Source organism: Pangasianodon hypophthalmus, chromosome 24, assembly GCF_027358585.1.
Source record: "Pangasianodon hypophthalmus isolate fPanHyp1 chromosome 24, fPanHyp1.pri, whole genome shotgun sequence".
NCBI classification, from domain to species: domain Eukaryota; kingdom Metazoa; phylum Chordata; class Actinopteri; order Siluriformes; family Pangasiidae; genus Pangasianodon; species Pangasianodon hypophthalmus.
Window position 1 is genome coordinate 4535253 of NC_069733.1, and position 16137 is coordinate 4551389.

The 16137-nt window shown below is 37.5% G+C and overlaps 1 protein-coding gene across 1 annotated transcript; it reads left to right on the plus strand.

Moving 5' to 3' along the window:
* Positions 1 to 6830: 6830 nt before the first annotated feature.
* Positions 6831 to 14991, plus strand: sra1 (steroid receptor RNA activator 1). The gene is made up of 5 exons (XM_026939997.3): positions 6831 to 6949; positions 7330 to 7452; positions 10342 to 10592; positions 11420 to 11528; positions 13063 to 14991. Exons 1-5 carry the CDS (start codon positions 6925 to 6927, stop codon positions 13251 to 13253), a joined length of 699 nt encoding a protein of 232 aa, XP_026795798.1. The 5' UTR covers positions 6831 to 6924; the 3' UTR covers positions 13254 to 14991.
* Positions 14992 to 16137: the final 1146 nt, after the last annotated feature.

Consider the following 16137-nt stretch of genomic DNA (forward strand, 5'->3'; position numbering starts at 1 on the left):
CTTGGTGATTTTGGGTTGCTTGAAAACTCCATCTTGACCAGAGAAATATAGGGAGCATTGAAGCAAGAAACCATTACATAGGGCTGGGTCTCCAGAGTACTTGCCCAGGCATGAACAATAACCAGATAAACTTGCATGGGAAAACAAGGCTTGGTATGCCAGGTGAACAGTTCAACACTGAGTGATATTTTGTGTTGAGTGACTGTTTTGTGTGTGCTTAAATAGTGTTTGTGTGTAACAGAGTCCAAGTGTGTTAGATCAGTAATCAGGTGAGCTTGAGGTTGTCTCAGTACTGTTCATTTGTGGGTCCTTTTAGGGGGAGTCTGAGATCATTTGGAGTGTTCACATGTACACATTATATCGGCCCGAGACCGCTTTGAGTGCTCAAACGAACTAGGCATGAAAATGCCATAAAATACTGAACAGTAATCACTCATCTTCTGCTCCTTCCCCACTATGGCACAATCCTATGTACCAAATCAAAAAATAAAACCATAATATTTCACGCATGGAAAGAGAGAGGAGTGACCACTTTGGAATGTCTATTCAGTGGCAGCTTCTCCATGACCTTCAACCAGTTACAAGAGAAATATAACTTACTTTACCACTGTTTTTTAAATACCATCACCTGAAAGAAATCATGAAAGAAATTTTTAATGTTGTACCCCTGAGCTCCATGAGAAACTCAGTCAAGTCAAATCAAGAAAAATATCACAAATACATAAAGTCCTATTAAATCATGATGACACAGCATCCTTCCCAATAGACAAATGGTTATCGGCTCTGAACCTGGAGCATACAGTAATAAATTGGCAAAACATATCCAACAATATATTGTCTATGGCCTGCAATACTAAGTCTCAGTTAATACAAAATGAGATTTTACACAGGCCACATCTCACCACTCATCAATTATACCACATGGGTTTTAGCAATAGCAACAAATGTAAACACTTCCCAGCTTCCATAGATGATTACTTTCATGCTCTCTGGTCATGTCCATGCATCCAGTCCTTCTGGTTGGAGGTCCTTAGCATCAGCATCCAACACTGCCCCTCCATCACATCATTGGGTTATTTATCATAACTTCATATACTCCAACAGTACCAACCAACATCATTAACAACAGCCGAAAAGACAGAACTAAAATATCTTCCCTTTACTGGCGTAACCTCTTAAAAGAACACTCAACATGTGTTGAAAACCTTACAGCAGCCATTAAAAACAGGAGCAAATCATATTTGTGACACCAGAAATAATGCTATCACATTTATCTCATTTTCTTTTGTTAATTTATAAGTGACTAATGTGCAACCCTGGGTGAAATCCCTTGTTGTTGTGTACTGTCCTCTCTTTGGTCGGTCTAACCACTGTGTACAAGTATCCCCTGCTCTGTTATATATTTATGTGTCCAATTAAAAAAAAAAGTCAAAGTGAGATGAAATTTTCAAGTGTTCAGCCATTATGTGTAACATCTGTTTCCACTATGCAGGTTTCTCTTGTTAGTTCATACAACTTTGGTGTTAGCTGTATGTATGGGTCATTAGTTGTACACTTGGCAAGTTTCAGGTCCCCCTGAAAGCGCTGTCCAAACAATGGTTAGCTCAATAGACGGAGTTGTTAATGATGTTCAAAGCCAAGTGCGAGAGGCAGTACTCAAGACCTCAAGAATTCAGACCACAGCTTGTTAGGTTTTGTGAAATCCTTCAGTGGAGCACATTTCTCTAGGTTTTGTTTGACCAGTAAAGAAGAATTACAATCTGTGTTTATGAAGGATCATCCATTACGAGTTTTGTGTTTGAAGGAGCATCATGTCGAACACTCTAAGGCATCAAATGAAAGTCTTTCTCTTCCTTCAGTATGCTGTTGGCATGATTTGCTGGATGGTGACATACAGTATGAACGTAAGCTGGGCTTTCAATATTTTGTTAAAAATTTCTCTGTCTCCGTGAGCACAGAATACAGAGCTTTAATTATGGCTCAAAACATAAAAACAAACCAAGTGAGTTACAAATGGATGATAAAGACAAACACCTGGGTTTGAATGCTGTCCAGTCATGGTGTGTTGCGCACATCCCCCTTATATTTGGTGATGTAACTGAAAAGGGTAACAATCACTTGAACCTTCTCTTCCTTTTGATACAGAATGTCAGCATAATGTTCTCCCCAGTTGTAAGTAATGGACTAATATGTTACTTGATCTCTGATCACCAGACTCAAAAGGGAACCCATCCTCATCTGGGTGACACTGGATAGTGTGATTATAAATGTGATTAGAAAGTGTGATTAGAAAGAACATTCATAGCCATCTTTAGGGTGTGTGTGTGTGTGGTACCATCAACAGTAAACCCATGGTAATCTGTAGACTATCCATGCAGGTCCATCTTTAGCAGAAGTGAGTGATTTTCAGGTGAACGAGGCTCCAAGCAATAGTAGATCCAGCAGGATGGATCAGGCAGGTCCAGGGGGCAGAAGGAGTCAGGATCATGGTATTTCAGGATTAACATGTAGCTAGACAGAGAAAGAGTGAGGAGGGGAATGGGAAACACAGATTACTAGGTATGTTCTTGTACTGTAATGTTTTAAGGACAATGTAAATGGTGTGCACATAGTGCAAGCAGGGACTCCGGCAAGACTAGCTATGACAGCATAACTAAAAAGGAGAGCCAGAAGGTAACACAGACATGAGGGCATCCTGGGACATAAAACGGCCAGCCACTCCACCGTCAACAAACCTGAGTGAACATGTGAGAGTTGGGGGATGACAGCATCCAAACATCTCACTTTACCAAACACTCTATGCCCATGAACCCTCCAGATCTGCACATTAACTAAGAACAAACTATTAACAAAAGGCTTGACTAAACAAATAAGTTTTCAGCCCATACTTGAACACTGAGACTGTGTCTGAGTTCTGACCCTTAATTGGAAGGCTTTTCCATAACTATGGGGCTTTGTAAGAAAAATCTCTGCCCCCTGCTGTGGCTTTCATTATTCGAGGTACTAACAAAGAGCCTGCACTTTTTGATCGAAGCAGGTGTGGTGGAACATAAAAAAGCTAAAAAGGTTTGTTTAGGTAGTGTGGCACGAGATGCATTGGGCTTCTCCATGAGCTCTCTGTTTTCAAGAAAATCTGTAATATCATAATACATGAAGAATGTACTTTCCTAATAGCCTGTAATGTAATACATTTTCTGTTACCTGCATAGATCAGCTTAACTTACTTCAGACGCTTTGATAAGCAATGCTCTAATGAGCATGATAACAGTGCTTACAGAGTACCGTATTGTTACATTTTGAAAAACACTTAATGAATGTTTGATTATCCTTGATTATCCTGAAGTGGTGCACATCTTTGAAAAATTAAAAAGTAAAATCAACTAGTCAGTCATGCTTTTTTTTTTTCTCCCAAGTAGACTAATTGTACAGTTAATTGTATATCATTATATTTACTTCCTATAGTGTTAATACAGTAGCACCTGTAGAGTTAAGAAATTACACTAAGAGTTCATATGTAACACTGCACACCAGTGTTCAGAAAATGTAACACTGCTTAGTGCTGAGCAAGAAAGAATGGAGTTGTTAACAAGGAACATGGACTAGACTGGCTCCAAAATTAGAAAAATAAGAAATAAGAAAACCAAAATTTTGTTCCAGACTTCTTACTGTACAATATAAACTTCTTACTGTACAATATTTTTTGCTTCTTATGTACAAAGAGACAAACATTTTAATGGAAATTCTCATCCAGATACATAGAGGAACTTTCTGAGCCAGCTTTCACCTAGTTATCTTTCTGAGCATTGTATTTAAGATAACACTTTAAATCGTTATCTTATGAGTATTTCACACTGGGGAAAACACTGGCCATTTCTAGCATTAGTCAACTATCACGGAAAAACCTAGAATGACTCTTAAGTCAGCTTTGAAAGACTCCGGTCACTATTGAGTCCCCTTTGTTCCTCTTTTACTCATGAACTCCTTTTCGTATGTGTGTGATGCAGTGTGTAGGAGGAGATATGTGAAATATGTGCATATGAATAAACAGTAGGGTCTTAAAGTCAATCTAATAACCACCATTGGATTAAACAGAAATAGAAAAATTTGGTTGTGCACCAAATATTTCATTCAAATTTAGATATTGTCTAGTTTTTTTTTTTTAAAGAATTTGACAAATGTTTGTTAGTTTTTCATAATTGTTGGCTATGAAGCTATGGTTGGGTTAATTTGATTGCTCTGATTGCTAAGAGAATAAAATTCTAGTATTATAAGTTAATGCTACACTAGCAAGTTGGGTTATAATGAAAATAGTGTACCACTAGGAAGCATACTAAATCAAATGAATTGCTTGAGAAAAAAAAGCAAAAGAAAAGCTCTACCTGAGTGATCTGGCATATTTAGACACAGAAAATACTGTATATGGATAGACTTTAAAAGTATCAGTAATGAGAATATCAAAAGGTAAAGGAATGAAAGCCATGATAGGATCTTCACCAATATCACTTCACCAACATCATTTCACCAATATCACAGGTGTGTCCAGATTTTCATTGCCTTAAAATACTTCACAGTGAATTTTGAAGCATGGAAGTAAAACAGGCTCATCTGAAAAAAATAAGTGAATGTTTAATTTTTTTTATTTTAAGGTTTCATTTAATTTTCCTGTAATAGGAATACATAACATATTTGACTGACAAATCACATGTCATTCAGGATGCCTTCCTCAACTGACCTCTCCATGAACTGCTTAGCATGCAGTGCATCAATGGACAGTGTTGCAATGTTCTCAGAGGAAGCAGCAGAGCTGATCGACCCAGCCCTATTTAGCTCTTTTGCAAATATGAGCATAAATTTCACTGCCTCTTCTACTGTGTAACAGAACCATCCTGCTTGAATACATGGGAATTACACTTACATCTACAGGCATTTCTTTATTCACCAAACGGCTCTGCTAAGCATTTTACACTTTGGCTTTTTGTCCAGAAAACTAAGTAATTGAGTAAACCTCCCTTGGAAAGTGGATGGACACTTTTGAATTTAAACATTTATTTAAAATCAATGTGTCATATTTTAATAGCCTTAATTAACTAAATTACTAAACCATAATTTTCTCAGCGAAACAAATATGACAGCAACGTTTAAATATACAGATCTTAAATTAATGAGATGGAAATTAATCTTCTATTATGTCTTGACCTGGATTATTAAGGGCTGTGTAACAACAATAACAAAATCTGTATTTCTGAAGTGATTCTAGTTTCAGTATACAGTAAACTCCCCCGGTTTCTAATGCAAGCACAAGAAGTGATAGATAGTAATACTGAGATAGTTTGACACATATATTAATAAAACCAATGACGAATCAAAGTGTTTAACAGTAGATATTAAATGTCACCTTTGTTCATTTGCAGTGAGAGGAAAATGGAAGTTCCATGCAGTATGTAACTGTGGTTCTGCTACTAAAGTTTCCTTCCAAGTGCTCATTTCCTTGCCAAGTACAAAAAGCAAAATTTGTAGCTGCCTCATGACCACTCCATGTGGCTAGTCTACAAAACGACCACACTATATTGCAAGTTCATCCTCTGGCTATTCTCGTCACCCTGAGTGATCCAGGTGGTCCTCCACTTAGTTGTAGAATCATGGTTACATACTGTACATAATGTTCTATTCCTGTTCCTTATGCTCTGGAGTTTTGTTTAGTTTATGTACTCCAAGTTGCAAACAAAAGGCTGTTTCATAAATGTACTAAATAATCAGTTAGGCATTCATTCAACAGTTAGGTATTCGATCACTTGCATCATGCTATGAATATTAAAATGTTCCGATGTTGGGGTACCAGTACTCCCGACAGAGCTGGGAGATCTCTCTTCCTGTTCCGGGGCCTGAGCAGATAAGCCTTCTGTCTGCCTCTCTTCCTACGCAGCAAAGGAGCTAATCATTTTTTCCATGGCTCCACGTCCATGTTTGCTACTCTTTTCACTCCCCTCTGTGACAGTGCAGAGTGATATTAACATCTATAACAGTAATATCTATATCTACTACAGTTAACAGTACTTCAGTATACGGCAGGATGTGCTTTGCATGCTGTTATCAGCATTATACTGTAGTTAGTGCAGGGTTCTCGGCAAAGATGCTTTGGTCCCAAATGATTAGGACATTAATCATGCCCACCATCCAAATCCATGAAGTCCTACCCTGAAATACAAGAGGTTTTAAAACTGCAACAATTCACAAATTTATAAAATCATGAATAGTTCCTGTGCATACACATAGCCCACACTGCTACACACTGACACACAGCAGGACATGTGCTTTCTAGTGACAGACAGCTGTGGCCAGAACTGTTATAAGTTAAACACTAGAATTATCGTCACCCAGTGTGTGCATCAATGCCAAGCCTTCGACGGTGCAGATTTAACAATAACAAAATTAGGAACATATGGACAAATCCTAGCTAAATATATTCAGTCATTTTCTCTGCTGTATTAAATACATTGCGTTGGTTTGATGTGCTAGCCTAATGTGGTCACTTTTATTCAACTTTAGGGAAAGAATTTAAGTTGACTGTGAGTATTTTGGTCAACTTGTGAGCTACAAAATTATTGGCACCCTTCAAAAGAAAAGGTAAACATCACATTTGATTTGTATAGTTGGTTTAACAATAGAAAATGACACAAAGCAGAATGTGATGACTATATAAAATAATATATTATGTAAAATTATTTATTATTATTTAATTATTATTTATTATTTATTATTATTATGAAATTTTCTACTTGGAAAAAATAGTGTCTGGTCACAAAGTGACTTTTATTCTGAAATGAAAGCAGCTATAGAAACTCCTGATGTTCCGGATGTTCACACTTCAGGGTGTTGTGTCGGCATCCGCATCTTGTCTTGTCTTAAGTTTTGTGATTGTCTGCTATGAGCGACTTTTATATTAAACCAGGTAAAAACAATCATTATAGTCAGATGCGAGAAACAGGTAGTAGAAATAATCATTTGGGAATTGCGGTTCTTACCCGCTATAAACTAATCAGCGGTATATCTGACACCAGTCCACGTAGCGCTATTTTTCCAACCCGTATTCCGACACGCGCGCTATGATTGGTTCACAGTCGTCCCGCCCCCTGACTGGGATTGGCTGGTGTCTCGTGTCCTGCTCTAGGACTGGCTCTAGTTCTTGTTTACAAGGTGCTTGGAGGCGGAAGTTGTCGGAATACGGTTAGGGAAAAAAAGTGTCAATCTAAGTGTTAGAGCACCGGCTTTGTTTTTCGCGAGCTAAAGTGTGCAGTAATCTGCTTGTCTGCTTTGTCTTGTGTTGTTTAGGGAATCAGGAGCGGGGGTGGAATGACCCTCCACAGTTTTCATACGGCTCACAGACCAACACTGGAGGACAGAGACGGAATCTGCTCAACAAGAGGGTTCCTCCACCTCAGCTCTCAGCTCAGAGTGAGTCAGATTAATCAGATTAATCGGATTAGATGAATTGCTTATAGAGCTGAGCCTGTGCTTTTTGTATATTTGCACAATATTGTCTGTCTGTTTAAAACTTTTCAGTTATCACCACACCACTATCACTCTCTTAACTAACCATCACTCTCTTAACCATAACTCTCTTAACCATAACTCTCTTAACTATCACTCTCTTAACTATCACTCTCTTAACCATCACTCTTTTAACCATAACTCTCTTAACTATCACTCTCTTAACCATCACTCTTTTAACCATAACTCTCTTAACTATCACTCTCTTAACTATCACTCTCTTAACCATCACTCTTTTAACCATAACTCTCTTAACTATCACTCTCTTAACTATCACTCTCTTAACCATCACTCTTTTAACCATAACTCTCTTAACTGTCACTCTCTTAACTAACCATCAGTCTCTTATCCATCACTTTCTTAACTATCATTCTCTTAACTATCACTCTCTTAATCGTCACTCTCTTAACCATCACTTTTTTAACTGTCATTCTCTTAACCATCACTCTCTTAACCATCAGTCTTTTAACCATCACTCTCTTAACCATCACTCTTTTAACCATCACTCTTTTAACCATCACTCTTCATTGAGTTCCACTGAAGCAGACGTTTGATGTTGTCCAATGAAAAGTAACTTCAGTGGTCAGGAAAATAAAACTTTCACTCTTATCCTTCAGGTCGTCTCACCGTGCTTTAGATATTCAGGCTTGATGAAGGTTGTAAAAACATTATGATTATGTTTAACATGGTGTAATGTGCTCTGTTTAAGAAATATATGAACAGTTAGTCACTAATCTAACAGCTTTTTTCTTGATAAATGACAGAACCTTAACAATATCTAAAACATATGATATTAGCTACCCATTATAGTGTTAAGGAATGGGAGGATACATTTTAACTGTGCAAGGGCACTTTTAGTGGACCTGGACCCTTCATCCATCTTTCTTTCTTTCTTTCTTTCTTTCTTTCTTTCTTTTTCTTTCTTTCTTTCCCACTGTTCCTTCCTTCCTTCCTTCTTTTTTCATATTTCATTCTTTCTTTCTTTCTTTCCCATTGTTCATTCCTTCCTTCCTTTCTTTCCAATCCTTCCTTCCTTCTTTTTTCAGCTTTTTTCTTTCTTTCTTTCTTTCTTTCTTTCTTTTTTTCCCATTGTTCCTTCCTTCCTTCCTTCCTTCCTTCCTTATTTTTCAGCTTTCTTTCTTTCTTTCTTTCTTTCTTTCTTTCTTTCCCATTGTTCCTTCCTTTCTTTCTTCCTTCCTTCTTTTTTCAGCTTTCCTTCCTTCCTTCCTTCCTCCCTTTCTTGCTTGCTTCCTTCCTTCCTTTCTTTTCAATCCTTCCTTCCTTCCTTCCTTCCTTCCTTCCTTCCTTCTTTTTTCAGCTTTCTTTCTTTCTTTCCCATTGTTCCTTCCTTCCTTCCTTCTTTTTTCAGCTTTCCTTCCTTCTTTCCTTCCTTCCTTCTTTCCTTATTTCCTTTACATTAACTGAATTTCCTGACCTGTATCTGCATGATATTTTGCACTGCGCTGCTGCCACATGATTGGCTGATTAGATAACTGCATGAATGTGCAGGTGTATCGGTGTTCCTAATAAAGTGGACAGTGTTATTATTATCTGATAATAGCCTGTCGGATAAAATGGACAAATCATAGGTTGATCCAGGTAATATCACTGATATGTTACAGAGTCAGAAATGCATCACAGATCACTTGCACACTAATGGTGTGTTAATGCTGTTAGTTAATGAACACAAATTAGCTTTATTGTAACATGGGCACAGTCAAGTGCATAATAATTGTTAGTAATCGTTGCAAATGTCCTCTTGGTGTGAGCCTCATCACCCAGAGTGTTTTATTTATCTGAGTCAGTCAGGACATGACCAAGACTTTCGATGAGTACCGGACCACTTCTGAGAATACTCACATACGTTAGCATGTGTGTAGCTAGAGTGTAGTTATATTGGCGTTATGGCAACTACACTAGGGATCTTCAGTCTTATCCACAACGTTTGTTTCATTTCATTGTTTCATTCCGGCAAAACAGGAGATGGTTAGACAGAAGACCTTCATTGTGGAAACAACCACAAGTAAAAGTTAGATAGCTATATTTGGGGTATCATTTTTGAACTTTTATGGAGTTTTATGGAGTTTCGTGGGTGTCACTACATGCAATCAGCTGTTCTGTGCATGCGCTTGGTAATTTACGGGGTATTGGCGTTCATCAACATACACATGCAAGTACAAAGAAAATCAGCATTTCTGAAATTTTTTGTTTGGTTTGGCTTACACAAACATTTGCACAGATTTACTAAAAGATTGATAAATGAGGTCCATTTTCAGTAGCTGTAAAGATGCCTGATTTATACACAGAGTTCCCAAGTCAGGTCCTGGTGGTCTACCTACCTGGAGTGTTTAGTTCCATATAAACCTGATCCCCTTTAAACAATGCTTTTAGGAGGACCTGAATGGTAGCGCCAGTTGTGTTGTTGGTAAACTCTCCAGCGCAGTAGATCAGGACTGGACTTGAGCACGCTTACATCTACAATGATCTCTCCAGTTCTGGCTTCAGTTCAGGAGCACAGCTTCAAGATGCGGTTTCAGTATGCACATTTCCACATCAGGTTTACTTTTCATAAGCATTGATGTGTTTGTGGGAATTGTGTATGTACTTTTCAGGGACTGCTTTATAAAGTTTATAAAGTAGTAATCTAAGGGGATTGGATTGGATTGCAGTGTTCATCACGCATCCATCAGTTCAGAAGCAGATGTAGTTGAGAGACGAAAAGGCTCCTTGGCTAAGTGGTGAAATGATTTTTAGATTTTAACTTATCCCTGACTTCCTACGCTGTGTTTGCAGGTCCTGGATCGGGGTTACATCCCTCTCCAGCCATTAATTCAGTTCCACCAAGTAATTCAGTGCCTCCTCCTGTGGCTGGATTCACTCCATCTCCTAAGAGTCACATTTCTTCAGATGGAGTAGCAGATTCACACCAGTCTTCTCCGAAGATCCAGCCTGACTCGACTGTACAAGTGAAGAATGAACCAAACCTTAACAGTGTTCAAGCACCACTTCTCTGGGCGCTGACTGCATGTCGGCAAACTGTGAAGGTAATAATATGGAATATATAATATGATAAGTAAAGCCATAAAAAATAAAGCATAAATCATGACATAATAGCAATGCTAAAACAAACAGGAAGTGTGACAGGAGCAGCGTTTTACAAATACCCAAAAGAATGGCAGAGTGGCATCACATCTTATCTATAAGTGTCTATAATATCTTATCCATGGTATCAGCTTCATTTTAAAATTCCCCCACAGGAACATTAACAATACTGCGCTATAAAAATCACACACATCTGTTGTAGTTAAATAATCCGATCCAAATCCAAACATCCCAACCTGACTTTTGGAAAAGTGTGACCATGGCTGTGTCTCATCAGTTAGTTGTTAGTTTTGCCAAACTCACTGCTTTTCATATCACACTGCCATTGTTGGTTAACTGAAGTAGCACTTCAATTGCAATAGCATTTCTTTAGGTTTGGCGCAAAGTTTTCAGATTTCTACTTAAAATGTTGGTCACGATTTTTCACAATCGATTTTTAATGCAGGGTTTGAGTTTTTGGAAATCTGATCAGGTTCTAACTTTAATGTGCATATGGTTCGCTTGGATCTGATGCTAGAGACACCTAGCCAAACCTAGTAACTCTCATAATTGCCATACTCTTTAATATCAGTTTTATAGACAATGCAAGTCTGTTTTTCTTTCTTTTTTTTTTTTTACATTGATAAAAATCAGTTTTCTGGACTGTGTCTGTGCATTTTGGCTGATATTTCTTTAAGGAATGTCTAATAAGAATTGTGCATTAATGTCTGAAACTGAAGCCGTATGAAATTTAGGTGCATTGAATCCAAACTTGCTTCTGTTTTCACAGAAACAGGTGTGTGATGATGTTGAGAGACGACTGAATATATTTGAAGAGATGTGGACAAGTGGTAAACTCTCTCTTCCGGTCAAATGTAGGATGAATGGACTTTCCCAAGGTGAGTTGTTCTGTCCGTGAGGGGAAAAAAAGAGAACAATTATGAGGTTGATATGTGGATTTATAACTTGCTTTGCAGAGCTAGTGAATAATTTTCAGTCTTGTAAAACTCAACTTTGTCTCTTTTCTATAAAAATGGTTTCATTACGCTTAACAGCTTAGTTCTGAATTGTAAATAAGCTGCACTACATATATTTGGATTAGTGGCTGTTCCAACCATTAACCATGTGTATGCTTTAGCACCTTTCGTTTTGCCCCAGAGCTAGGAGACTAATGTAGATGAGAAAGAAATCAAAGCTTATGAGCACCATTTATTTGCTACATGCTGAGTTGATCACACATTTACCTCAGACTTTGTCAGATTAATTTTTATTAAATGTGGGTTCTTGAACTATAGAAAAATTGCATATGTACAGAATAAAACATGATAAGGGGTGTGCTATTATAGGAAAATAATCAACAGATGGGTGGTATGGAGCAGGCTGACGCAAAATGTTACCATATCAAAGTTGCTTATTTTCTGAATAACAGAATGTCCCAGTGTGTTTATTTCTCTTATGCTACAGCTAATAGTTACAATTATTTACGAGAATGACATGCATTACTTTGTGTCCATTTATAGTTACATTTAATGTTGTGAAACAAAGTAGTTCCTGTTATCACTTGTGCTATAGCAGCAAGCTTCTGAGAACCTGGAAAGCACAATGCCCTGTTATAAAGACTTTCCCTTGTCTGAAAACGTTAGTTACAGCTTTAATTCTGACTGTTACAAAACGCTAACACCGGAGACTTCATCTATAAATGTTAAAAAAAAACATCTTCTCACAGAAAACTTCGCCATATCTACAATAACACACTTTTTTTTTATTCATTTATGTTATGTAGAGTATCTGCTATACAAATCTCTGCTTAAGTTGTTAACGAGATTTTTTTAGAATAAGTGTGTCAATATAAACGTGTGATTTGTCTTGCAGCTGGAACTACTGTTAGAGCTACTGTTATAGAAAATTAATCAACACCTTAATCAAACAATCATACTCAAGAATTCAACAGCGCTGTGGTAAACATCTATTTTAAACCTTAATGTTCTGCGTTATTTATCGGTTAGACAATCTTAAACACTAACACTCATCAGATTATTTTAAATAGTGCATGGTCCTACTACAGCATTTCTAAAAAAAAAAAAAAAAATGATATGCATTCTAGAGCACAGCATGACCATCTCACATTTTCACATTCATTTTTAAACATTTTATAACATTGACACTAAGCTGGGGTTTGGTCAGCATCCCTTGCTTATACCCAAACCATGAGTGGTTTTATCCTGTAATAAACTGGATCATAATTAATTTTGCTTTAAGATGTTGCTCCTGAGAAAATTTCAATAATTACACTTTTCACTTCTGAAGATTTTTTACTAAGCCATAATGAAGAAATCTGGTCCTTGATTTAAGATCAGTTCAGCTTTTTGCAAAATGAACAAAATGACACTTATCTGACTTTTTTTTTTTTTTTTTTTTTCCCTTTTCCTAAAGAGCTGAGCAATAAGAATTGGGACAAAGCGGATGAGATCCACCGAGCCCTGATGGTGGACTACGTTAATGAAGTGAGCCAGTGGATGGTGGGTGTCAAGCGTCTAATTGCGGAAACTCGCAACCTGAGTCCAGAGCTGCTGCCCACCGACGTGACGACTCAAAGCGAGGACTCTGCTGATCCATCGCAATGAGGATGTGTTTTAGGCTTTCCTCCATTTCTTCTGAGCCTTACTGATTACAGGACACTACTCTTTAGACCATTTTTCCAGAGCTGCTGTGATTATAGGAGGGAGATTTTGTGTTAATGCTGCAATACTGCAGTGCTGTTAATACTATAATAATAATAGGGTATGATATTCTTATCATTTTATTGCTCTTTATATCACTGATTATATGGACAGAAAGTGAACTGAATAAGGGTTAATATCAGTGAAGGATGTTATGGTTTTAATGGACTTTATGAATTTACTGATATAGTCTTATTGTGTAAGTAAAGGGAACTTTCCAAATCTACAATCTTATCAAATTAAACTGCAATACTGCATTATGAGACAACTATGTTGAGTTTACATTTTTTTCCTATGCAACCACATCTTTCAATATTTTTTTTCCAAATAACTCTGTTTACTTTAGATTCCCCAACCTGTGCGTTGGGGTGGCATGACTGTTTCTACAGCATTTCCCATCCTTTATTCAAGTTGTTGGCTATGTACTGTATAATTAAATAAATGTATACAGAATGCTATAGTCCCTGGTTCTCATTTATCAAAGTGTGTGTAGAACTGATTCTAAATCTGTGCGTAAAAGCCACCAAGGCACACAAGAAACTTGGTGTTTATCACACGTGCTTACGCACAGCTGTGAATCCCACACTTTCTAAATGGATGGGCTCGTGCACGGCCCCACTCATTTGCATACAGATACACCCCCAAATCACCATATATGTATGTATATAACAATGTACAGTCCCCTCCCAAAGTATTGGAACGGCAAGGCCAATTTAATTGTTTTTGCTATACACTGAAGACATTTGTGTTTGAAATCACAAGATAGATCAGAAATTCAGCTTTGAATTCCTGATATCTGCATCTAGATGTGTTAAACAACTATTTTAACCCACCCATTTTTGGTGGGTTTTTCTTGTTGCCCAGGTGTGCTCTGTTAGATTGAGTATTTAAACAATTAATAGCACTGAATGTCTACTCTTGGTTTGAGCCCTAGGTTACACCTGTGATGACAGTGTTTATTGTTAAAAAGGATAAACCAACATCAAGACCAGAGAGCTGTCTATGGGAGAAAAGCAAGCCATATTGAAGCTGAGAAAAGAGGGGAAAATCAGTGAGAGCAATTGCACAAACATTGGGCATAGCCAATACAACAATTTGGAATATCCTGTAAAAGAAACAAACCACTGGTTCAGTCGAAATTTAACTTGTAGTTTATTCTCCCTCATATTAACAGTACTATTATTGTCTACATTATGTTCTTACATTTGACTTCTGTTTTGACTTCAGTTTGTACTTGTTGATTGTCTGCACACTTACTTACCTCATGATTTAGTCTCTGGGTTGCAGTCATCCTGTATGTGATGTGATGTTTTACTTTTATAACATCCGCAAAGTTTTAGTTTCTGATTGCTTGGTGCCATAGAAGAAACCAGTTTGAGGCAGTTTTATTGTGCACCTTGCAGTCCAGTAATCTCGTGTAACCCTGTCTTTACTCTTCCTTTGTTAGACTGATGTGATCATTTACCAATAAGATGTAGATCCTCCTTTTCTCCATAATCATGCTACAATTCTGCAGTATATGAAGTGATTTATGTGTGATTTTATTTCTGACTGAATTCCTCTTGTACTCTTTGTTCACTGAGAGTATACTCTCTCTCTTCTATGGCATAATAAACACCTTTTTTGATTGAGCATACCTTCATTATGTTTCTCTCTGCTCTTCTTCAGGTTGGAAATTTTTCCACCATTTACTAATGGCCAGACATCGAACAGATCGGCCAAGGAAAACAACGGCTAATGATGACAGAAACATTGTGAAGAACTGTGAAGAAAAAGCCAAAAACTACAGTCAGTGACATCACTAACAATCTCCACAGGGCGGAGTGAAGGTATCACAATCCACCATCTGAAGAAGACTTCAAGAGCAGAAATATAGAGGCTATAGATGCAAGGAAACCACTCATCAGCAGTAAGAATCAGAAGGCCAGATTGGAATTCACAAAGAAATACAGAAATGAGCCACAAAAGTTCTAGAACCAACATTAACCTCTACCAAAGTGATGGAAAGGCCAAAGTGTGGAGAAAGAAAGCGTCTTTTCATGATCCAAAACATACTCACTGGTCAAGCATGGTGGAGGTAGTGTCATGGCTTGCATAGCTGCTTCTGGAACAGGCTCATTAATGATAATGAATCAATTAATGATGGTAGCAGCAGAATGAATTCAGAAGTCTACAGAAAAATTCTGTCTGCTTATTTATAGAGAAATACATCCAATCTTATTGGGAGGATCTTGCGGTAAAACAATGACCTAAAACACAACAAAGAACTCATCAAGGGAAAAAAATGGGAAGGGTTTAGACTGGCCAAGTCAATCACCAAACATTAACCCAGCTGAGCAGCATTTCACCTCTTGAAGAGGAGACTGAAGGGACAAACCCCCCAAAACAAACAACTGAAAGAAGCTCTGGTAAAAGCCTAGAAAAGCAACATAAAAGAAGAATGCAACAGTTTAGTGATGTCAGTGGGTTGTGGGCTTGATGCAGTTATTGCAAGCAAGGGCTATGCAACCAAATACTGAGTGTTATTTACTTTAATTTACTTTAAGTCTATTTGTTCCTATATTTTTGCTCACCTAAAAATTGGGTGGTCTGCCACCAAAGGTGCCATGTTCTGTGTTGTTCTATCTAGATGTAAATATCAGGAAATGAAAGCTGTAATTCCGATCTCTCATTTCATATTCATCTTTTAATCGCAACCCCAAATTTTTTAAGCAGCAAGGTCGGCATTGAAATGTTACTGATAAATTAGCATAAAAATGCAGAATAACAAATTTCACCTCAATCAAAC

Excerpts from the sequence above, each read along its gene's own strand:
- sra1 (XM_026939997.3), top strand. The coding sequence starts at position 6,925 with ATGAGCGACTTTTATATTAAACCAG. Across the intron at positions 7,453-10,341 it reads ACCTCAGCTCTCAGCTCAGA|GTCCTGGATCGGGGTTACAT; the intron begins GTGAGTCAGATT and ends CTGTGTTTGCAG. Across the intron at positions 10,593-11,419 it reads CATGTCGGCAAACTGTGAAG|AAACAGGTGTGTGATGATGT; the intron begins GTAATAATATGG and ends CTGTTTTCACAG.